The following is a 25,606-nucleotide window of genomic DNA, read 5'->3' as shown; positions in this document are numbered from 1 at the left end:
AGCCATTGGGACACTATTCCTCCCATTGACACCAATGATGGGGTACTATTCCTCCCACTGACACCAATGATGGGGCACTATTCCCCCCACTGACACCAATGATGGGGCACTATTCCCCCCACTGACACCAATGATGGGGCACTATTCCTCCCACTGACACCAATGATGGGGCACTATTCCCCCCACTGACACCAATGATGGGGCACTATTCCTCCCACTAAAACCAATGATGGGGCACTATTCCTCCCACTGACACCAATGATGGGGCCCTATTCCCCCCACTGACACCAATGACGGGGCACTATTCCTTCCACTGACACCAATGATGGGTCCCTATTCCCCCCACTGACACCAATGATTGGGCACTATTCCTCTCACTGATACCAATGATGGGGCCCTATTCCCCCCACTGACACCAATGATGGGACACTATTCCCCCCACTGACACCAATGACGGGGCACTATTCCTCCCACTGACACCAATGATGGGGCCCTATTCCCCCCACTGACACCAATGACGGGGCACTATTCCTTCCACTGACACCAATGATGGGGCACTATTCCTCCCACTGACACCAATGATGAGGCGCTATTCCTCCCACTGACACCAATGATGGGACACTATTCCTCCCACTGCCACCAATGATGGGACACTATTCCTCCCACTGCCACCAATGATGGGATATTATTCCTCCCACTGACACCAATGATGGGACACTATTCCTCCCACTGCCACCAATGATGGGATATTATTCCTCCCACTGACACCAATGATGGGACACTATTCCTCCCACTGACACCAATGATGGGGCGCTATTCCTCCTACTGACACCAATAATGGGGCACTATTCCTCTTACTGACACCAATGATGGGGCACTATTCCTCCCACTGACACCAATGATGGGACACTATTCCTCCCACTGATACCAATGATGGGGGCACTAATAATTTCTCACCAAAAATGGAAACCAAAGATGGAAATTTGTTTACTCTTGCCAGGGTCCGGCCCCCCTAAACTCTAAAGCACATTAAACTGTCCTTTTGCTTAGAAAGTTTAGAGACCCCTGTTGTAGACGGTTAACCCCTTCCCAACCAGTGTCATTAGTACAGTGACAGTGTGTAGTATTATCACTGATCACTGTATTAGTGTCACTGGAGATGTCAGTTAGTCAGTTCCTCCCTCCCAGTGTCATTTAGTGTCAGATTGACCGCCGCACTCACAGTCCCATTATAAGTCACCGATCACCATCATTAGTAGTATAACATAAATAAATAAATCGACAAAAATTCCAGTTGGTATCCCATCATTTGTAGACGCTTTAACCAATCAGTATACCGTTATTGGGATTTTGTATTACCAAAGACATGTAGCAGAATACATTTTGGCCAAAATTTATGGAAAATAATTTTATTTATTAATAATTTGCTATTAATAAATAATGTTTTTTTATTGGGAATGTTTTATAGCAGAAAGTAGAACATTTAGCTTTATTTAAAAAGATTTTTGGTCTTTTTTCATTTATAGCACAAAAAAAACAAAAAAATAAACAACCCAATGGTGATCAAATTCCACCAAAGGAAAGCGCTATTCGTGTGGGAAAAAAAAATGTTTAAATTGTATTTGGGTACATCGTTGCATGACGGCGCAATTGCAAGTTTAGTCCCGTTTCACACATGTGCGATGCGGGAACCCTGCGAATCCACTGCGGGTTCCCGCATCGCACTCGACTCGCAGGCAGTTCACACTGCCGTATGCAAATCGCTGGGGGAGTCAACCAGTGGCGGCTGGTGTATTGGGGGCGCAGGGGCGCCGTCCCCCCTATCTATGCGTTCGGCCCCCTAATCTACATGCGGGCCACCGGACGCATGGACTTCAATGGGGCTTTTTTGTTTTTCTTTAACCATGTGATTAGAGCCAGAGGATCTCACAGGCTAAAAAAAAGGGTGGGCTTGTGGCGCAGAGCAGTGCGCCCCGAGCCCACCCAGTTGTGTGACAATAGAGAATGAATATTCGCTATTGTCACACGGATCCACCTCCTGGCCAATCAGGAAGCGGGTCCTGAGACCTGTTTCCTGATTGGCCGAAAATAGAAGCCATGCCATTGGGCATTGGGGAGGAGACGCTTCTACTGAGGGGGAAGAAGCCGAAGCTGCCGATGCTGAGGTTGAGTGAGCCATGAGAGGGGGGGGGTCCGGGGGTCCTAGTGTGTGGCCTGGTGGGAGCCGGGGGGGGGGGGTTGTATGGTGCAGTCCGTCTGCCACCCCCCCTAGCCCATGGAGCACCAGCCGCCACTGGTGTCAATCCAAAGTTAATGACACCCCCAGATCAGTTCGCATATCGCAGTGCCAACTGTCAGTTCGGACATGAATCGGATCACACCTATGCGATCCGATTCTGGTGCGGACCCAAAAAAAGGGTCCTGTGCGAGTTGTGTCAGAATCCGATACAACCTGTATGGCTGAATTCGCATCGCACAGACATCGCATGTGATTTGCAGAGCAGTGCGCTCCGAATCAGCGGCACTAAAGCAGTGCAGTGCTGAAGAGCAAGAAACGTTCTGGTCATGAAGGAGGTAAAATCTTCTGGAGCTGAAGTGGTTAATTGAAGAAGCTTGAAGTTAGAAGCTGATTGGCTCCCATGCACAGCTGCACCAGATTCTGTGTGCTCCAGTTTTAGTAAATTCCCCCCTCCCCTCCCCCTCCCTCTCGCAGTGTTGAATTCTCAGACTAACCTTCGATATTTCGACACGCCGTGGAATGAGTAACGACAATCCGGGATCGCACCTGGCAGCACCTGCGAGGGTTAATATTACAGGTAGATCAGAGCTCGCAGGGTGCGATCAGTCACCGCCCTCCCCCCGCTCCCTTCCTGATCGCCCGCACACTTTCCGATGTGGCATATGCCAGGGATAGGAGAGAGCGGAGCGCCCCTATATCCAGGTGAGTGGGGGATGGGAGGGGACAGGTGACCGCACTGCCGGACATTGGTCAGTCTCGGATGGTAAGAGAGTGAGTTCCTGGCAGGGCGATGTGAATGACCCCCAGAGTATGAGGTTGGAGTTGGTGGTACTGAGGGGGGTTGGGGGGGGGCACAGTGGGTATGGGGGAGGGGCATACACTCTTATAATAGGTGCAGCCTGGGCTCGCCAGGGTCATAGGAAGTTTATTTGCTCTGTACCTGGCTGGGCGTTCGTTCAGCTGTCAGCCGTCCCCATCGTGTCTAAACACAGGTGTGTGCGCCGAACGTAGGGAGCGCCGAGCCCCGCCATCCATCGCTAAAATCTCACATCACCTGAAACATGTCACTGCGTTCTCAATCTTTTATTAACCACTTCTGGACTGGAAGGATTTACCCCCCCCCCCCCTTTAATGACCAGGCAATTATTGCGATTCGGCACTGCGTTATTTTAATGGACAATTGCGCGGTAGTGCGACGCTGTACCCAAATAAAATTGACGTCCTTTATTTCCCCACAAACAGAGATTTCTCTTGGTGGTATTTGATCACCTCTGCGATTTTATTTTTTGCGCTATAACCAAAAAAAAGAGCGACAATTCTGAAAAAAAAATACATTATTTTTCTCTTTCTGCTATATAACATTTCCAATAAAGAAAAAATTAAAAATCACATTTTTGTATCATTTTAGGCCAATTTGTTTTCTGCTACATATTTTTGGTTAAAAAAATCGCAATAAGTGTATATTGATTGGTTTGCGCAAAAGTTATCGCGTCTACAAACTAGGGGAAAGATTTGTCATTTTTATTTTATTTCTTTTTTACTAGTAATGGCGGCGATCTGCGATTTTTTTTTTTTTTTTTTTTTTTTTTTTTTTCGGGACTGCGACATTGCGACGGACAGATCGGACACCTAACTGACATTTTTAAAACTTTTAGGGGGACCAGTGACATTACTACAGTAATCAGTGCTAAAAATATGCACTGTTACTGTACTGACACTGGCAGGGAAGGGGTTACCACCAGGGGCGATCAGAAGGTTAAATGTGTCCCTAGGGGGTGCTTTCTAACTGTGTGTGATTTTTATTTTTTGCACTTTAAACAAAAAAATAGTGGCAATTCTGGAAAAAAAAAACAATATTTTTCACTTTCTGTAATATAATATTCCCAATAAAAAATAAATAAATAAAAATCTAATTTTTTTCATCATTTTAGGCCAATCTGTATTCTGCTACATATTTTTGGTTAAAAAAAAATCCCAATAAGTGTATATTGACTGGTTTGCGCAAAAGTTATCGCGTCTACAAAGTAGGGGAAAGATGTAATTTTTATTTTTATTTTTTATCAGTGATCAGCGTTTTTTTTTTTTTTTTTTAGTGCATATTTAATGCACTCTCACTGTACTTATGACACTGGCAGGGAAGGGGTTAACCTACGGGTGATGAAAGGGTTAAATGTATGCCTTATGGAATCAACACCTAAATAGGAGGAGCCCTGTGTTGATTACTGACAGATCACCGGACAATTGCGCAGTCGTGCGACGCTGTACACAAATAAAAAATCGATGTCCTTTTTTTTTCCCCACAAATAGAGATTTCTTTTGGTGGTATTTGATCATTTTTTTTTTTTTTTTTTGCGCTATTAACAAAAAAAGAGCGACAATTCTGAAAAAAAAAAAAAAAAACAATATTGTTCACTTTCTGCTATATAACATTCCCAAAAATGATAAAAAAAAAAAAAAAAAAATGTAAAAATCAAATGTTTTCATCATTTTAGGCCAATTTTTGTTTTCTGCTGCATATTTCTGGTAAAAAAAATCCCAATAAGTGTATTTTGATTGGTTTGCGCAATAGTTATCGCGTCTACAAACTAGGGGAAAGATTTAGGTCATTTTTTATTTTTTTACTAGTAATGGCGGCGATCTGCAATTTTTAGCAGGACTGCGACATTGCGGCGGACAGATCCCAACCCAACTGACATTTTTGACACTTTTGGGGGTACCAGTGACATTACTACAGTAATCAGTGCTAAAAATATGCACTGTACTAATGACACTGGCAGGGAAGGGGTTACCACCAGGGGTAATCAAAGGGTTAAATGTGTCCCTAGGGAGTACTTTCTAACTGTGCAAATTTTTTTTTTTTTGTGCTATAAACAAAAAAATTGTGACAATTCTGGAAAAAAAAAACCCAATATTTATATATATATATATATATATATTACCGTTACTGTAAAAATTACACTGGCAGGGAAGGGGTTAACCCAGGGGTGATCAAAGGGTTACATGTATGCCTAGGGGGTGCTTTCTAACTGTGAGGGGGGTGGGCTCATGGAATCAACACAGAGACCTGTGTTCCTAAATAGGAGGAGCCCTGTGCTGATTGTTGACAGAACACCGGACAATTGCGCAGTCGTGCGACGCTGTACCTAAATAAAATCTCCCCCCCCCCCCCCACACAAATAGAGCTTTCTTTTGGTGGTATTTGAGCACCGGTGTGGTTTTTATTTTTTTGTTTTTTATTTTATTTATTTCAGGTTCTTCTATAGCGCTGTAAATTTACGCAGCGCTTTACATATACATCACACATTCACATCAGTCCCTGCCCTCAAGGAGCTTACAATCTAAGGTCCCTAACTCACATTCATACACAGTAGGGCCAATTTTTTTTTTTTTTTATTTTAATACAGGATCCAATTAACCTACCAGCATGTCTTTGGAGGTTTTTTTGTTTTTTTTTTTAATTTTCTTTATTTTTTGTGCTATAAACAAATAAAAAAGAGAGACAATTTTTGAAAAAAAAAAAAAAAAAAACAAGTTTTAACTTTCTGCAAAAAAAACATCCAATAACAAAAAAAATAAATAAATAAAAAAATTTCTTCATAAATTTATACCAATAAATATTCTGCTGCATATTTTTGGTAAATTCCAATAGGCGAATATTGATTGGTTTGTGCAAAAGTTGCATCTACAAACTAAATGACTTATTTATTTATTTATTTATTTATTTTTTACCACTAATGGCGGCGATCAGCAACTGATCTGCGATATTGCGGCAAACAATTTTGACACTAATATAATGATCAGTGCTAGAAATATGCACTGTCACTGTACTAATGACACTGGCTGGGAAGGGGTTAACGCTAAGGGCGATTAAAGGGTTAAATGGTGTGCCTAGCCAGTGTTTGTGCACTATGTGAGGTGCTTTTACTTAGGGTCAGTTCACACCATGGAAACGCAGTCCAGATGCGTTCTGGATCATTTTTTTGCATGCGTGTTTTTGGTGTGTGCTTTTTTAATGTGTTTTTTTTTTTTTTTTTTTGAGCATTTTTGATGCAGTCGGTGCATTCCCCCCCCCCCCAGATCACACCACATGCAGTCCAGTGATTTTCTCCCCCCCCCCCCCCCCCATTTTTTTCTTAACCTTAAGAACATGTGTGTTTTTGGTGCATTTAGGTGCTTTTTTGATGCGTTTTGCTCCGTTCCAGTACAGTCCAGGGCAGTAAAAATGCAGCATGTTCTAATTTTTTTTTCTGCAACTGGAACACACTGGAACTGACCGCACTGGTGTGAACTATGCCACTGAAAACCATTTAAGCTACTTTCCATGCGTTTTTGATGCAGAAAAAAAAATGCATTGGACTGAGGGCCAGTTCACACCACATGCAGTCCAGTGCTTTTTTTCTGCATCAAAAACACATCCAAGAACAACACAGGCAGCAGGATTTATATGATTGTGTCATCTCTGAGCCGCCATCTCAGTCCAGGAAGGTGACCCTGGATTTTTGCCCTCTATGGCGGCGGTCTGCCTCGCTCTTTGTGGCGGTGGTCTGCCTCGCTCTTTGTGGCGGTGGTCTGCCTCGCTCTTTGTGGCGGTGGTCTGCCTCGCTCTTTGTGGCGGTGGTCTGCCTCGCTCTTTGTGGCGGTGGTCTGCCTCGCTCTTTGTGGCGGTGGTCTGCCTCGCTCTTTGTGGTGGTGGTCTGCCTCGCTCTTTGTGGCGGTGGTCTGCCTCGCTCTTTGTGGCGGTGGTCTGCTTCGCTCTTTGTGGCGGTGGTCTACCTCGCTCGTTGTGGCGGTGGTCTGCCTCGCTCTTTGTGGCGGTGGTCTGCCTCGCTCTTTGTGGCGGTGGTCTGCCTCGCTCTTTGTGGCGGTGGTCTGCCTCGCTCTTTGTGGCGGTGGTCTGCCTCGCTCTTTGTGGCGGTGGTCTGCCTCGCTCTTTGTGGCGGTGGTCTGCCTGGCTCTTTGTGGCGGTGGTCTGCCTGGCTCTTTGTGGCGGTGGTCTGCCTGGCTCTTTGTGGCGGTGGTCTGCCTGGCTCTTTGTGGCGGTGGTCTGCCTCGCTCTTTGTGGCGGTGGTCTGCCTCGCTCTTTGTGGCGGTGGTCTACCTCGCTCTTTGTGGCGGTGGTCTGCCTGGCTCTTTGTGGCGGCGGTCTACCTCGCTCTCTGTGGCGGTGGTCTGCCTCGCTCTTTGTGGCGGTGGTCTGCCTCGCTCTCTGTGGCGGTGGTCTGCCTCGCTCTTTGTGGCGGTGGTCTGCCTCGCTCTCTGTGGCGGCTGTCTGCCTCGCTCTCTTTGGCGGCGGTCTGCCTCGCTCTTTGTGGCGGCGGTCTGCCTCGCTCTTTGTGGCGGCGGTCTGCCTCGCTCTCTTTGGCGGTGGTCTGCCTCGCTCTTTGTGACGGTGGTCTGCCTCGCTCTTTGTGACGGCGGTCTGCCTCGCTCTCTGTGGCGGCGGTCTGCCTCGCTCTCTGTGGCGGCGGTGCGTCTCGCTCTCTATGGCGGCGGTGCGTCTCGCTCTCTATGGCGGCGGTGCATCTCTCTCTCTATGGCGGCGGTTTGCCTCGCTCTCTATGGCAGGGATGCATCTCGCTCTCTATGGCGGCGGTGCGTCTCGCTCTCTATGGTGGCGGTGCATCTCTCTCTCTATGGCGGCGGTTTGCCTCGCTCTCTATGGCGGCGATGCATCTCGCTCTCTATGGCGGCGGCCTGCCGCGCTCTCTATGGTGGCGGTCTGCCTCGCTCTCTATGGTGGCGATGCATCTCGCTCTCTATGGCGGCGGCCTGCCTCGCTCTCTATGGCGGCGGTCTGCCTCGCTCTCTATGGCGGCGGTGCCCCTCGCTCTCTGTGGCGGCGGTGCGCCTCGCTCTCTGTGGCGGCGGTGCGCCTCGCTCTCTGTGGAAGTGGTGCGCCTCGCTCTCTGTGGCGGTGCGCCTCGTGCTCTTTGGCGGCGGTCTGCCTCGCTCTCTATGGCGGCGGTGCGCCTCGCTCTCTCTGGCGGTGGTGCAACGTGGGAACTGCGCCATTCTTATCATTTTGGGGCTTTTTAGATAAAACAGGAATCCCTTTTTTTTTTTTTTTCCTTTTCTGTGGGGAGTTTCCTGCGATTTGCCTTTCAGCAGAGTCATCGCTCGCTTCAGCTTGGCGCTCGCTCAAAACCAACATTCCCAAGTTGGCGGGATAATGGAAGGCGGACGGCGGAGTTGTTTGGAGAGGTGCGGGACCTGTAATCGGAGGAAAAACGAGATTGGCGTTATTTTCTCCTGACGTCATCGAACGTTGCGAGGAGAGGTCACTGGGGAGGTGCGGAAATCATCGGCATCCTTTATTATCCAATGTCCGTCCTCACAGCTTCTACCGCACACTGCCACCAAAATATAACTTCCACTTAATTTTTATTGCTGTCTGGTTCCCCTTTGGCAGGATATTGGCGGCGGGATATTGGCGGCGGGATATTGATTGCGGGATATTGGCGACGGGATATTGATTGCGGGATATTGGCGACGGGATATTGATTGCGGGATATTGGCGACGGGATATTGATTGCGGGATATTGGCGACGGGATATTGATTGCGGGATATTGGAGGCAGGATATTGATTTCGGGATATTGGCGGTGGGATGTTGATCACAGAAGCCTGCATACCATATTCCTATGGAATATTATACAGAAATTGAGGGAATATTTGTGATATGCAGATTATCAGACCTCAGATACAGGGGGGTTGGAGCAGGGGAAGACTCCTCTAGGTTCCTCCTCTGCTCTGACATGGGGAAATGAATGCTGAGGAAGAAGATATTGCTGCAGGTGAGGGGGGAGATTAGCGCTGAGGGGAGATTTGTTTTTAAGGATGGGGAGGGGCTTGGGGAAATTAGTGCTTGTGAGGGGGGGGGGAATTAGCTCAGGAGGGGGTAGATTTTTGCTGGGGGGGGGGTCTTCGGAGGTAAATCAGTGCTGGGTGGGTAATTTGCAGGGGTTAATGGGGTTAATGCTTGTAGGGGGTATATGTGTCCCGGGGGGGGGGGGGACATAGGGAGAAGATTTTGCACAGGAGATGTGTGTCTGAAAATAATTTTGCTTAGGAGAGGTAGAGTTTTCCTGGGGGGGGGGGGGGGAGTGTTAGGGAGGAGATTTGCAGAGACAAATCTGTGCTTTGGAAGGGGGGGGGGGCAGGGGGTAATGGTTGTAGGAGACGTGTGCCTGAGGAAGGGGGTAGAGGGAGAATTTGTGTAGGAGGAGATGTGTGTTTCAAAGAAATCTAACTCAGGAGGGGGGTCAATTTTTGCTGTTGGGGGGGGGGGGTTTGTGTGTTGATTTGTTCTTGTAAGGTGTTGATTTTTGCTGCAGATGGGATTTTTTCTTGGGAAAAGATGGGACAGGAAGTGTATTTGTTATTGTGGGGGGGGGGGGGGGGCTTCATTAATTCCAGCACCCCAGGTCTTTCACAAACCTACGGTATTTAGTTTTGGAGGTGCACATTATCCATTCTGGCATGCTTGTATATATCACAAAGATTCAGAAGATATTCATACAACACGTTTCATTGAACTGAGCCCACTTCATCAGGGACATACACATGTTCTCCCATCTGATCTGCACGTATCCTGATAACGTGGGCTCTGATCCATGAAACGCATCGAATGAATGTGCAGTGTCCTTATTATACTATCTACCTCTCTATATGTATCTGTCTACCTCTCTATATCTATCTGTCTACCTATCTGTCATATCTTATTTTCCATGCAGGTGGCTCAGTGGAGATTTAGGGACTTTCCTATACATATCCTATGACGCCTTTCTTTTATTTGTACAGTATTATATGTCACACATTTCTCTGCACTTTGTCATCGTTGGGTTTGGGCTTTGTTATATATTAAATCAGGAAATATATCTGCACTAAGAACACAATGTATACACAGAAGGCAGCCAGCCCTATAGGTAAGATTACACACCAAACATAAATACATAAGCAAAGGCAGCACCAATGGCGGCCCGTCCATTATGGGCACAGGGGCGCCACTCCCCTAATCCATGCACCTGAACCCTAATCTACATTAAGGGTGCCGGACACATGGATTTACATCATTTTTTTTTTTTTTTTTAAAGAAGCACATGATTAGAGCCAGAGGTTCTAATTGGCTTCAAAACGGGACGGGCTCGGGGCGCAGAGCACTGCGCCCAAAGCCCACGCAGTTGCGTGACATTAGCGAATTTAATATTCGCTAAAGTCTTCCTGTTTCTCCTCACGGGCCAATCAGGAAGTAGGCTCTAAATCCCGATTGCCTGGTAGTCCTAAGACCTGATTGGCCGCAAGTCCTAACTCCTGATTGGCCGGGAGGAGAAGCGACCGCTGGAACTCAGGAGGAGATGCAGGTGGAAAAGCCGCCACCTGCATGAGGTAATTGCAGGGGCTGGCAGGGGGCCTGACAGGCAATCGATCAGAGCCCCCCCCCCCCAAGAAAATTAAGCACCAGCCGCCACTGGGCAGCGCCAATGATTTAATTGTTAATCACAGTCCATAAAAATATGTAAAGTGCTGATCGCAATCTATAAAAGTCCATAGTAGAGGGTAAAATAGGAAAGGTCACCCAAGACCAGTGAATAAGATGGAAATTGGTTCATCAATCACCACGTGGTAAATCAAACTGCTTACCAAATAGACCCTCAAATTAGAGTGGTCACCAAGAACAGATTTCAATCAAAAACAACACTGGATGTAGATGGAAGAACAACTCTCCAATATTTGCAAGATATTAGCACCTCAGTACAAACAGAGACTATAATAGTGCAGTACGTTCCAATAAAACGATTAGTTTACTTGAATTGCACTTACATGAAGAAACAATATAAACAGCATGTGTACAACATACACAAATTCCGCGGCTATCGAGCATGCTGTCGTCCGATGTAGGGCTCCGCCTTACATGTTTCGTCATAGATTGACGTCATCAGAGGCGACACCTTGAAATGACAACATTTCTATCATTGGCGCTGCCTTTGCTTATTTGTTATATATTACTCAATCCAGTTCAGGTCTGTTTTTGAGTCTTCCAGAACTGGTGTCATCCGGCGCTCCATCACATGTGTCACCTGGCGCCTCGTCACCTGTCACCCTGGACCCCCGTGTCTGGTGTCACCCGGCGCCGCCTCACTGGTGTCACCTGGCGCCCGTCACTGGTGGTTTGCATTGTTTGGATGTTTTTCGTTGTTTTTAATGCTGCTATTGACTTTCGCTGTTAATGGCTGTAATAAGCCCCCAGTCACATTGGAGCCGGGTGATTTAGAGGCTTTTGTGCCTGAAAACCGCGTATCTACACTTTTCACAGGTGGTTCAATAAAAGTCTGTGGAACCAAAAATGCACAATTCTGCCCCAAAGAAGCTCCCATACTTTTTTGAGCCTCTCGCAACAAGTGACTCCGGGCCCATCGAGAATAATAAGGTTGTATATCTTGAGCGTTGTCGGGTTTCAGGAATCACGAAACCAAACACTGGTGTGACCAGGGCGAAGCCATTTATATCCTTACAGATCTCCCCATAGACAAGATTGGTAGCAGATCAGATTGGTGCTACAATAAGGAAGTCTTGCGGTGATTGGGTTGTGTAAAGCAGAATTTCTCAATTTTGTTTTACCCGTGGCATCCATATGCAAAATCTCAAAGCACCCCAGTCTGAAATGTAAATGTTACTTATTATTGGGAAACCTGGGACAATGCATGTAACTGACTCAATAAAACTTCACATCAGAGGTCCTCCATCGCATCAGAGCCCCCCCATATCACATCAAAGACCCCTGATCACATCAAATGTCCTCCCATCACATCAGAGGTCCCCCCCCCCTTCCCCCATCACATCAGAGGCCCTCCCATCACATCAGAGGTCCTCCCATCACATCAGAGGTCCCCCCCCTCATATCAAAGATTCCCCCCCAATCATATCAGAGGTCCCCCCCATCACTTCAGAGGTGCCCCCCCCTACCCGATCAAGTCAGAGGTCTCCCCCCCCCCCATCACATCAGAGGTCTCCCCTCCCCCCATCACATCAGAGGTCCCCCCCCCATCACATCAGAGGTCTCCTCTCCCTCCATCACATCAGAGGTCTCCCCTCCCTCCATCACATCAGAGGTCTCCCCTCCCTCCATCTTATCAGAGGCCCTCCCATCACATCAGAGGCCCCCCCCCCATATCAAAGATTCCCCCCTGATCACATCAGAGGTCCCCCCATCACTTCAGAGGTGCCCCCCCCCGATCACGTCAGAGGTCCCCCCCATCACATCAGAGGTCCCCCCCATCACATCAGAGGTCCCCCTCCATCACATCAGAGGTCTCCCCTCCCTCCATCACATCAGAGGTCTCCCCTTCCTCCATCTTATCAGAGGCCCTCCCATCACATCAGAGGTCCCCCCCATATCAAAGATTCCCCCCTGATCACATCAGAGGTCCCCCCCATCACTTCAGAGGTGCCCCCCCGATCAAGTCAGACGTCCCCCCCCATCACATCAGAGGTCCTTCATAACATCAGAGGTCCCCCCATCACATCAGGGGTCATCCCATCACATCACAGGTCCCCCATGATATCAAAGATCCCACGTGACAATAAAGGTCCCCCCCATCACATCAGAGCCCATTCGTCACATCTGAGTCCTCCCTAAACATCAGAGGTCCCCATATACATGGAGTCCCCCCTAATCACACAGTCCCCCCCATCAGAGTCTCCCCAATCATACATCCCTCTCTTCAGTTCAGAGCCATACTTTTTGGCTCAAGAGATGGTGGAGAATGTTGGGGATGGCCCTGCATGCTGCCTGCCCTGGATTGAGCCAGCAGCCCACACCATAGCAACAACTGACACCCCGCATCCTGCCCATAGAGTGTTATTGGTTGCCATGGTGCTGGAGGATGACACACGTGACACACCCACCCATGGCTATCCGAAACTCCGATCCAGAGCAATCCAAGTCCTGCGTTTGTGGCACCCCAGGGGGGGGTAACCCAGAAGGCACCCTGACTGAGAAACGCTGGTTTAAAGTTGGCTACATCGTCCTTGCTTGCATTGTGAGTAGCGCTGTGTTTGATTGAAACGCGTAGAATTGATACCACAGCTCACCTATATAAGCCCTGTTTATCACCTCCGCTAGTATTTTGGGAAGGTGATCAATAAAATGATTCATAACATTGTAGCTGCATATTTCCTCCAATGGCGGTCTGGATTTCGCGGATTTCGCAGTTTTTTTTCTTTTTTTAGAACGTATCATTTTTACAGATCCTATGGCGGGTGGCGCACTTTTGATGTGTTTTGCAGGGTGTTTGGCTACAGCTGTCTTTAAATTTGGGGGATTTCCTTGTGTTTTATGATTTATTGTCCTCCCGGCACAAACGGCGGGACTGTCTTCTTCTTCTCTCTGTTACCATATTAGTAAGAGGCGACCGGATGATGTCATTGCAGTGGGATAGCGCCCCCCCCCCAGTCTGGCACGTTGTCAGGAGAACCATCCATCTCCTCACACTCCATTAATCCCGGCGATAACCTGTCGCAGGAACGAGTCTGAGAGTTTTCGGTTTTCCCCGTTCTTCGTTTGGCAGCTGAGAGGCCGCTGCGTTTTGCGGGACGCTAATCTGTAACGGGAGGAATGAAGTGCCCGTGAAATACGAGTTCTTTTTATGGCATTGTACGCCGAATCCTCTCTGCCGCCGGCACACATGGATCCGATTCTGTTCTGGGAATAAGATGGAGAAGCCACTTTCATTAGATGGGGATATTGGAGGCTGAGGTGACGCAACGTGCGTCCTCCAGGATGGTGGAGTCTGGAAGAGGAGTTAGTAATTCCGGAGCAGGTCAGGAAAATAGAGGAAGTCAGGGGCGACGGACGCATAAAATAAATGCCTATTGGCTCCACAGCATACAGTCGGTGGATTTCTGCAAATCTGGGTTCTCCTTCCTTCCAGAGATGTCATCCGGGTCACTTGCTGAAATCCTTAAAATGAGTTCTAAGTTTGGGATTCTGCTTCTACTCTAGTCACATGACCTGTCTCCATGTAATAAAGAGCTTTGCATCTCTTTTACACCTGTAGGGGGTGCTGCACCCTCTGCGCGTATCTGCAAGGATGAGGGCCGTACACTTTAAGAGACCTTGTTGCCCATTTGGTACTTGAACATGCACAGTTCCTTTTTAAAAAATATATTTTTGCCGGAAGCAGGGTGCAAGTGGGCGGAGTCTGGTTAGGACCAACCCATAAAGTAGGTATGATGAGCAATCCCGACGTATTTATTGGTTTGTCCAATCCAGACCCCTTTTTTTTTTAAAGTGGGCCTTATGGGTGGTCAACACAAAGTTAGAGATGGGGACTGGATGGGACCAACCCATGAAGTCTAAATATACCCCAATATTTCGAGGTGAGGTCTGGTCAGGGCCAACCCATAAAGCTGGCATGATGGATGATAGCCATATATTTAGAGGTGAGGTCTGTTTAGGGCCGACCCAAAAAGTGGGCATGATGGGCAGTTGTCACATATTTAGAGACGGTTTCTGAATGGGACAACCGATAAAGTGGGTGTGATGGGCAGTGCTCACATATTTAGAGATGGGGTCTGGTCGGGGCCAACCCATAAAGTGGGCATGATGGGCGATTGTCACATATTTAGAGGCGGGTTCTGGTAGAGACCAACCCATAAAGTGGGCATGATGGGCAATAAGGAAATATTTAGAGATTGGGTCTGGATGGGACAATCCATAAAGTGGGTGTAACAGGCAGTACCCACATATTTAGAGATGGGGTCTGGGTGGGGCTAACCAATAAAGTGGGCATGCTGGGCGGTCAGCACATATTTAGAGATGGGGTCTGGCTGGGACAAACCTATAAATTGGGCATAATGAGAAGCCGTCACATATTAAGAGCCAGGTCTGGTCGGGGCCAAACCATAAGAGGGGCATGATGGGCAATAGTTGTATATTTAGAAATTTGGTCCGGTTGGGACAATCCATAAAGTGGGTGTGATGGGCCATACCCACATATTTAGAGATGGGGTCTGGTCGGGGCCAACCCATAAAGTAGGCATGATGGGGCAGTCATCACATAGTTAGGGTCTGGATAAGACAACATATAAAGGGGCCATGATGGGCGATCATCACATATTTAGAGGAGGGATCTGGTCGGGGGCCAACCCATAAAGTGGGCATGATGGGCAATAGTCATATATTCAGAGATTGGGTCCGGATGGGACAATCAATGAAGTGGGTGTGATGGGCCATACCCACATATTTAGAGATGGGGTCTGGTCAGGGCCAACCCATAAAGTGTCCATGATGGGCGATCATCACATATTTAGAGGTGGGGTCTGGTAGGGACCAACCCATAAAGTGGGCATGATGGGCAATAGTCATATATTCAGAGATTAGGTCTGGATGGGACACCTGTAAAACCATTCTTTGGAGGTCGTTACATTGTTGCCCTTCTAGTGCACCTGTTGTTAATTTGAATTGCACCAAAGCAGCTGAAACTGATTAACAACCCCCTTTGCTACTTAACGGACCAGATCAATATCCCAGGAGTTTAATTGACTTGATGCTATACTCTTAAAAAGCGTTCCTTTAATTTTTTTAAACAGTGTATTTAGAGATTGGGTCTGGATGGGTCAATCCATAAAGTGGGTGTAACGGGCAGTACCCACATATTTACAGATGGGGTCTGGCTGAAACAAACCTATAAATTGGGCATGAGGAGAGGCCGTCACATATTTAGAGGCAGGGTCTGGTCGGGGCCAACCCATAAAGTTATGATGTATGATGGGCAATAGTCATATATTTAGAGATTGAGTCCAGATGGGACAATCCATAAAGTGGGTATGATGGGCAGTACCCACATATTTAGAGATGGGGTCTGGTCAGGGCCAACCCATAAAAAGGGCATGATGGGCGGTCATCACATAGTTAGGGTCTGGATAAGACAACCCATAAAGTGGCCATGATGGGCGATCGTCACATATTTAGAGGTAGGGTCTGGTAGGGACCAACTCATAAAGTGGGCATGATGGGCAATAGTCCATATATTTAGAGATTAGGTCTGGATGGGACAACCCATAATGTGGGTGTGATGGGTGGTACCCACAATTTATGCGGTGAGGTCTGGTAGGGGCCAACCCATGAAGTGGGCATTATTGGCTGTCAGTACATATTTAGAGATGGGGTCTGGCTGGGACAAACCTATAAATTGGGCATAATGAGAGGCCGTCATATATTCAGATGCGGGGTCTGGTTGGGGCCAACCCATAAAGTGAGCATGATGGGCAATCATCACATATTTAGGGGTGGGGTCTGGTCGAGACTAACCCATAAAGTGAGCATGACGGGTGGTTATCACACATTTAGAGGTGTAGTTGGGTGGGCATATAAAAGGACAGAGCTGGGTGGGTTATATTCACCAATAGACCAAAGAGTAAGAAAGGGGTGGGGCTGTGGCACTTCTTGCTGTGAGGTCTTGTGGGTGGGGCTATGTGGCCAATTAGAGTGTTTTTTTTTTTTTTCTTTTTTAATTGCATTACAATATTTTTTGGCAGGTACATAATTTTCTGTTTGTACCCCCCCCCCCCTCCCCATCTACGCAAGCTTCCCTGAAATAATTTATATAATTCATCCCATGGCTCACTCTCTCATCGGTATAATTCGCCCTCCTCTGTACGGCGGCAGCGGCTGATGAGAAGCGTATGTTTGTGATTTGGGGCCGGAGGAAAATTAGATGATTTAGAAATTTATTGTGACGCGCTCGGTGGAATCTGCGTGTTTCTGATTAGCGATCTCCGTAGATTTTCTGTGCTGGGTTCCATAGATGAAGATGCGTCTCTGCCATTGTGGGGAAACGTGACTCACAGGATGGAAGACAATCTGCTCTGACGTCCGTATGTACCCCCGCTGTCAGCTGCCAATCAACTGCCGTTCTGCAGCAGCTGGAGCACTTACAGGAAGGGAAATGTCCCAGATGATGACCGTTTCTTATCAAATGGCCACAGTTAGTTTCAAATCGAGTTTATCCGGGAATTTGGATCAGCGTTCGATTTGGGCTAATTTTGAATATCCCAAATGTAATTGTATTGGAAATTCTCAAAAGGTATTTATTTTTTTAGGTGGGATGCTTCTGCCAGTGTTGGGACAAGGTAATCTAGAGCTCACGGTGAACTACGCCCCCGCCCCTCCCAAGATGTATGAGCATTATGTGCAAGCAAAAAATCCCCCCCCCCCACAAAAAAACTGAGCACCAATTTGCATGCTTACCCCCTAAGCATAAATCCCCCCCTCCTCCACGTACAAATTCACCCCCTTGCTGAACCCCCCCCCCTCCAGCCCCCAAAAAACCAGAAAAATCACCCCCAGCACAAATCTTATACCACTAAAATTTCCCCTCCTAGTACACATTTTTCGCCCCCCCCTCCCCACTTCAGATCCCTCCATCTCAGGACAAATATCCCCTCAATCTTCCATCCCCCCCCCCCCCCAATCCCCCCTCCCAAAACATATCTTTATCACCACCCCTGTACAAATCCTTTACCCCTAAAATTTCTCCTCCTAGTACACATTTTCGCCCCCCCCCCCCCAACTCCAGATCCCTCCCTCTTAGCACAAAAAAACCCTCAATCCTCCTTTCTAGCACAAATATCCCCTCCCAAATAAAAAATCTTTGCCCCTAAATCTCAAATGCCCTCCCACCCCTAAAAATCACCCTCCCAGTGCAATTCCTCTACCCCTAAAATTTCCCCTCCTAGTACATCTTTTCGCTCAACCCCCCCCCCCCCCAGGACAAAGAGCCCCTCAATCTTTCCTCCTAGCACAAATCTTTTTATTCCCCCCCCCCCCATCCCACCTATCAACACAAATCTTTGCCCCACTCTCAGCCCCAAAATCTCAAATGCACCCCCACCCAAAACAATAACCAGCCCAGTACAAATCCTCTACACATAAAATTTCCCCTCCTAGTGCACATTTTTGCCCCCCCAGTACAAAGACCCCCTCCTAGCACAAATCCCCCCCCCCAACACATATCCCCCCCCCCCAAATCTCAAATACTCTCCCAACCCCGAAAAATCACCCCCCCCCCCAGTACAATTCCTCTACCCCTAAAATTTCCCCTCCTAGAACACATTTCGGCCCCCCAGTTCAAAGACCCTCTTAATCCACAAATCACCTCCCCCCCAACACATATCCCCCCCCCAAATCTCAAATGCTCTCCCACCCCCGAAAAATCACCCCCCCCCCCCCCCAGTACAAATCCTCTACCCAAAAAATTTCCCCTCCTAGTACACATTTTCACTCCCCCCCCCCCCCCCCAGGACAAAGAGTCCCTCAATCCTCCCTCCTAGCACAAATCCTCTTACCAACCCAACCCCCCTCCCAACCACCCCCCAAATCTCAAATGCACCCCCCCAGTACAAATCCTTTACCCCTAATATTTACCGTCCTAGTACACATTGCCCCCACCCCAAGTGGCTTTATTTCTACTGCTGTTATTTTAGCATGTGAAAGCTGAACCCCCCCCCCCCACACACACACACACACACACACACACACACATACACACACTCATCACCACCCCCATTTTTCTGCTTGCATATAGGGACTTCCAGGGTTGCTGGTAACTGTCCTCTAAATTTCCCCGGATCGCCATTATTTTTGGAGGTTGGTTCCGATTACAATTGCCTTCAAAGGGACTTTTGATTCAAAAATATTGGAGGCTGCAAGTTTTTAAAACGTTCGGCCAAACCGCGATTATACCAACTTTCCAGAAGGTTATTGGAGGTCAGCTGGTTACTCATTTCTGGTTACACCGTTCACTGAGTGCAACCAAGGAGGAATGTGGGGGCCAAAAGCACAACTCCAGGCAGATATGACCCAAATGAATGCAGCTCTGTGAACGTTCCAATGCAAGAAGTGAAATTATCTAAAGTAGGACTAGAGGCAAACATTTATTTTTTTTTTTTAATTTTAGAGCAAGGAAGGGGTATCCACTTCCCAAACACGACTTTTCCGGAATTTTTTATTTACAAGTTTTAAATCCGTATTTTCTTCTGGTAGAAAATTACTTATATTCCCCCAAACGTTATATATATGTGTGTATATATAGTTTCACAAAAGTAAGTACACCCCTCACATTTTTGTAAATATTTTATTCTATCTTTTCATGTGACAACACTGAAGAAATGAGACTTTGCTACAATGTAAAGTAGTGAGTGTACAGCTTGTATAACAGTGTAAATTTACTGTCCCCTCAAAATAACTCAACACACAGCCATTAATGTCTAAACCGCTGGCAACAAAAGTGAGTACACCAAGTGACAATGTCCAAATTGGGTCCAATTAGCCATTTTCCCTCCCCGGTGTCATGTGACTCGTTAGTGTTGGAAATTGTTTCCTTTTTATTTTACTTTTTATTTTTACACTGTCCCTTTTTTATTCATTTATTTATTTTTTAATCACCTTTATCCCTCTTACAAGGAATATAAACATGGAATGCAAACCCTTACCTCCTGCCACCCCCCCCCCTCCAAGTTCCCCCTCTCAACACAAATCTACTCCCCCCCCCCCCCCATTCCATTTATTTATTTATTTATATCTTTTTTATTCACCTTTAGAGCCTATTCACATTAGCACGACTTGTCAGCCTGATAAGTCGCGCTCGGTCGCAGTCCATTGAGTAGTACAGGAACCGTTCTAATAGGAGCGACACAAGTCGCTCCGACTTAGAAAAAGGGTCCTGTACTACTTTGGGGCGACCTTGGAGCGACTTGCATAAACTTCCATTATGTGAAGTCTCTGCAAGTCGCGCGGAAGTCGCGGTGCACGCGACTTCACAGGTCGCCCCCCAAAGTCGTGTCGCGCTAGCCTGAATGGGCTCTTATCCCTCTTACAAGGAATATAAACATGGAATGCAAACTAGTGATCGGCCAATATCGGTTTTTCGTTGCCAATACTGATATTTTGGCCAATGCATATCAGTATCGGCCAATATTGGCCGATTAATTTTTGTACATTTAAAAATATATATATAATAATATATTACATATACATTTTTTTTTTTTTTTGACAGGTACTCTTGTGGAGGGATCTGGGGTCCTCCTCTGCATTTCTGCAAACCCCTTCTCTGCATTTAAAAGCATTCAAAATGCCAAGTTTGGCTGTTTTGAATGCTGTCATTTTTTTTTTTTTCAATCTGACGCCAGACAGTACCCGGAAGTGATGTTATGACATCACTTCCGGGTTTTTTGCATACTGTAGCATAGAGACCTGAGATCAGAGTCGGATGCGGCTTTGATCGGGTCTTCGGCGGCCGTGCAGGTAGGATGCCCGGGTCTCCCAGTGGGAGGGGGGGGGACATCCCCTCCCACCCCTTGTAATGACAGCCGAGTGGCTTCTCAGCCGCATCGTTTGTCATTGCAAGACAGCCGATCCTCGGCTATGGACGCCGGTACCGGAGTGATGCCTCTAGCTGCAGGGATCACTCCGGTACAAGCACTTTCCCGAAATATCGGTAACCTCAGGGGCTGATGGTTATATCCTCGATATATCGGCTTTGCCGATAATCTGTCAATCCCTAATGCAATCCCTTACCTTCTGCTGCCCCCAAATTCCCCCTCTTAACACAAATCTACTACCCCCCCCCCCCTCCCATTTATTTTTAATAGCCTTTATTCTTTATTCTTTACAAGGAATGTAAACCTGGAATGCAATCCCTTACCTCCTGCCACCCCCAAATTCACCCTCTTAACACAAATCTACTCCCCCCTCCCCCCCTCCCATTTATTTTAAATAGCCTTTATTCCTTACAAGGCATGTAAACCTGGAATGCAATCCCTTACCTCCTGCCACCCCCCCCCCAAAGTTCCCCCCTCTCAACACAAATCTACTCCCCCCCCCCCCCCCCCCAATCTTGTTGTGGTGCCCCCGAACCTCAAATGATACCACAGTGCCCAGGGCAGCCTGCCCCTCCAGCCCACCCCTTGTCCCAGCCCTGACCCCAATCATGTTTCTACAATGCCAAAGACTGTGACTTCCACCCCAAACTGGAACTTCCACCATGTTTCCTCTATCTTTGGCTTCTGTGTGTAATCTTCTTCTCCTCTGTCATCCACAGGTCTCAGTCGGTGTCCCCTCCTCCGGTTTTGTCTCCGGTCTGCACCCCTTCATATCCGCTCAGTGACAGTGAGGAGTTCTTCCAGTCTAACCGGCTTCCCAGCATCCCCAGCACCAAGCTGGTCATCAAAGACTGGACCGTGCGCGGTCCCAGCGTGCGTGACCAACGCCTGAGTTCCCCGGAGAACGACCCTTCCAACCACCTCCAGAAATCGGCCAGCGTCGCTTGCCTGGACAAAAGACTTTCCGTGTTTAAGGGCCCCAAGCTGAAAGATGATCACGCCCAGGCGGGGAAGGAAGGAGACGTGATCGGCAACTGCCAGCTCAACCGCAGCACGCTCTCCCTGGGATCCGCCGCCAATCAGCGCAACCGGCCCCACAACCGCGGCACGGTCCACTCGCAGGTGCTGGACATTCGGCGTAAGATCTCAGAATGGGAGTGCAGAAGGGACCCTTCGCCCAGGCTCAGCCTCTTCATGGACAAAGGAGACCAGGGTGAGCGATCTACCAGCGAAGGATGTCCCAGCATGCTGGCGTCGCCATGCAGTGAAAAGACGTTCGATTTCAAAGGATATCGGAGAATGAGCAGAACATTTTCTGACTGTTCTTACCCTGAAACAGAGGAGGAGACCTCAGAGCGTGACTCCCTTCAGAGTTTCGAGAGGCGGTCGAGTAGATCAGAACCTGCCAATGCCTTCGTCCGGGGTCATGGCAGGAAGGAGTCCTCGGCCGTCCTCAACCGGATCCAAAAAATCGAGCAGGCGCTGAAAGCCAATCCGGGCATGGGACTTCCTCAGCTGCCCAGCAGTTGCTTCAGCATTGACCTGGGCCGGAAACGGTCCATCACCTGCGGTACTTTAGAGAGCCCGGGCGACAAACCTGAGAATGTAAATATTGTAAATGAACAGGAACATTTCAATGATAAAAATGCAAAAAGTAAGCCGGGGACGACGGCAAACTCGGGCGGCTCCACCTCGGCCAACGAGGGCTCCGCCAACGGGGTCAACCCGGTCCCCAAGCCGAAACGGACATTTGAGTATGAAGCAGACAAAAGCCATCGGAATAACCCAAATAATGGTCTACCTCCTTCCACGTCACCGGTCTCCCCACCCCCTCTCCCGTCTACACCGGCACCCCCCGTCACTAGGAGGCCGAAAAAGGAGCATCGGAAATCCCAAAACCGGTAAGAAGCATTTTAGAACTGACGCATAGAACTCCCCTCTGTGGTGTCACCCAGCAATAGAAGTGCAGAACAAAAAACTTTCATTTTCTTATGATTCGTTATTTATATAATTTTGTTTTAGTTAAATTAATTTTTGGAATTTGTTTCGTTTATTTGGTTTAATTCAAATTTTCCTAATTCAGTCCAATTGAATTTAATTCGACCGAATTCAGAAAATGTAATTTTTTCTATTCAAAATTCGATTTTGTACGAAGGTTATTTTCTTTCTATTTGATTTTTTTCTGGGTTTTTTTTATTTATTTTTTTTATCCTTTTTTCTATCATTGACTGTTCTTTTCTATTCAAATTCGAGTTTCTGAAGATGGTTATTCTTGCTATTCTATTTTTTTTTTTTTTCTTCTTTTTTTTTTTTTTTTTTATTCTATTGAAATTCTGTTCTATTGCTTTTTCTATTCTATTCTTTTACATTCTTTTCTTTTCTGTTCTTGTCTGATCTATTCAAATTTCGGGATGTGGTATTTATTCTATTCTATTGTTTTTTTTTTTCTATTCTATTTGAATGTATTTTAAAATTCGAATTTTGGAAGACGGCTATATTCTAGGAGAGAGAGAGGTGGTTGTGCTGTTATTCCCTTATTTATTCTCTCCCTGTCAGAGCAAAAATGAGTGAGTGTCAGGCAGGCCCACAACAAAAATGACCGGTGCCGCTCAAGGTCTCCACCAGGTCCTCCTGCCTGAAAAACTGCTAGGGGTGCTGACAAGAACGGAGCTTGTCTCAGCTCAAAACATCCAATATGGAAAGGAAGTCCTAAAAGTCCCACATCACAGCAAAACCTTGTAAGGAGAATCATGACCGCCTCGGCTCGGGCACCAACCAGGCCACGCCTCCAATGTATTTCACTCATAGGAATAATTAAGCTATGGGGTGGAGTAAAAAGTGTTGGGGGCGTGGCCTGGTTGGAGCTAAGGCTGTCATATATCGCCTTACAGGGTTTTGCTGTGATGTTTCACTTCATCCCTGGAACTTAATCATAGATTAAACCTTCGAAAGCCAAATATTAACCCTTTTTTGGGAGAAGGGGCACCAAGGACAGGATCCTCAAACTATGGCCCTCCAGCTGTTGCGGAACTACACATCCCATGAGGCATTGTAACACTCTGACATTCACAGCCATGACTAGGCATGATGGGAATTGTAGTTCCTGAACAACTCTGGAGGGCCATAGTCTGAAGACCCCCCCCCCCCCGGTTTATTTGGTGGGTCATTCTAATCTAATCTTAGTAGGAAGTTAGAATCACTGGCATATACCAGAGCGCCTCCCATCTTTCCATCCTGTCTATTCCCTGCAGAAAATCTCTGGAGTTTGAAGATGCGTCCAGCGTCCAGTCCTTGGGTTCCCCGTCTCCAGTACAGAACGGTACAGAGAAGCAGCACCGATCCGGTTCCAAAAGCACTTTAGAAGAAAACGCCTATGAAGACATAGTGGGTGAGTCCCCGGAGTTCCTTTCATTACTATCATCCTGTGACTTGTCTGGGGGGTTGTGGGCAGGCCTTTTTTTCTCAGAGATTAGTTGCAGGTACTCCCCCTTTCTGAGTCACCCCTTGTCTCCACCCCCTACCCACCTCCGAGCACGGTCTCTTGTCTCCTTCCCCCCCCCCCCAACCTCTGAGCACCGTCTCTTGTCTCCATCCCCTACCCACCTCAAAGCACAGTCTCCACCCCCTACCCACCATTGAGCACCGTCCCTGGTCTCCACCCCCCTACCCACCTTCAAGCATCGTCCCTGGTCTCTGCCCCCTACCCACCTCCGAGCACCGTCCCCTGGTCTGAAGCCCCTACTCACCACCGAGCACTTTTCCTGGTCTCCACCCCTACCCACCTCCAAACACTGTCCCTGGTCTCCACCCCCTACTCACCTCTGACCACATCCCTTGTATCCACCCCCTACCCACCTCCGAGCACCGTCCCTGGTCTCCACCCCCTATCCACCTCTGAGCACTGTCCCTTGGTTCCCCCCTAACCTACAGAATACAGAAATGTATCTTTTTTTATTTATTTATTTATTTTTTATGCTTAGTAGTTTTATTGAATTTGCTAATGAAGGCAGTAAAATAGGTCCCCTGTAGCTAGCAACAATTGACCCCCCAGATACACTGGATCTCTCCAGCAACAATAGATCACTCGTCTTCAATACATCCCACAGCAACAATAGATCCCCAACAACAATAGATCCCTCATAGTAACTCCTCCAGTAGATCCTCCAGCAGCAATAGATGCCCCACCATAAAATACCCCCAAAAACAATAGATCCACCCCAGCAACAATAGATTCCCCCCCCCCACCACAAGAAAATACCCACTACAATACATACCCCAGCAACAATAGACCCCCCTCCCCCCCCAACAAGAAAATACCCCCAACAAAATAGATCCACCCCAGCAACCAGCATTAATAGGCTCTACAGCAGCCAGCAACAATATACCCCTCCCTCAGCAGTAAATCTCTTCCATCAACAATCATAGTAACTATTAGTGATTGGCGGAACACCCCCCCTGTTCGGTTCACACCAGAACATCTCGAACAGGGAAAAAGTTCTAGTGAACATGCGAACTCCATTAGTCTATGGGACACACACATGAAAAATTGAAAGTCCTCATTTTAAAAGCTTATATGCAAGTTATTGGCATAAAACGTGTATGGGGGTCCGGGTGCTGCCCTGGGGGACATGTATCAATGCAAAAACATTTTTTTAAAACGATCAGTTTTACAGGAGCAGTGATTTTAATGATGCTTAAAATGAAACAATAAAAATGAAAAATTCCTGTAAATATCGTGCCTGGGGGGTCCCCTTAATGTGCCTGTAAAGTGGAGCATTTGTACGATGTATGGAGCCTGCTGCAGCAATACTGACATTTCCAAAGGAAAAAATGTAATTTAAACTTGCTTGCAGCTGTAATGTATTGTCTGCTCCCGGCAATGCAGATTAAAAAAAATGAAAAAAACGACGTAGGGTCCCCTCCTCAGTCCATATGGATTGTAAGGGGAACCCCATGCAAAAAAAAAAAAACTTGCATGGGCCCCCCC

General features: G+C 47.4%; 1 protein-coding gene across 1 annotated transcript in view; it reads left to right on the top strand.

Moving 5' to 3' along the window:
* DENND2B (DENN domain containing 2B) overlaps nt 1-25,606 on the top strand; it is a 151,973-nt gene that overhangs the window by 65,089 nt on the left and 61,278 nt on the right. The window contains exons 3-4 of the mRNA XM_082270515.1: nt 21,339-22,520; nt 23,871-24,007. Of these exons, the coding sequence (XP_082126641.1) occupies nt 21,339-22,520; nt 23,871-24,007 (1,319 nt within the window). The remainder of the gene's footprint in view (nt 1-21,338; nt 22,521-23,870; nt 24,008-25,606) is intronic.

Source organism: Pelophylax lessonae (genome assembly GCF_965119305.1).
Source record: "Pelophylax lessonae genome assembly, chromosome: 10".
Lineage (NCBI taxonomy): Eukaryota > Metazoa > Chordata > Amphibia > Anura > Ranidae > Pelophylax > Pelophylax lessonae.
The sequence above is the reverse complement of the archived record's forward strand: the minus strand, read 5'-3'. Positions and strand labels throughout refer to the sequence as shown.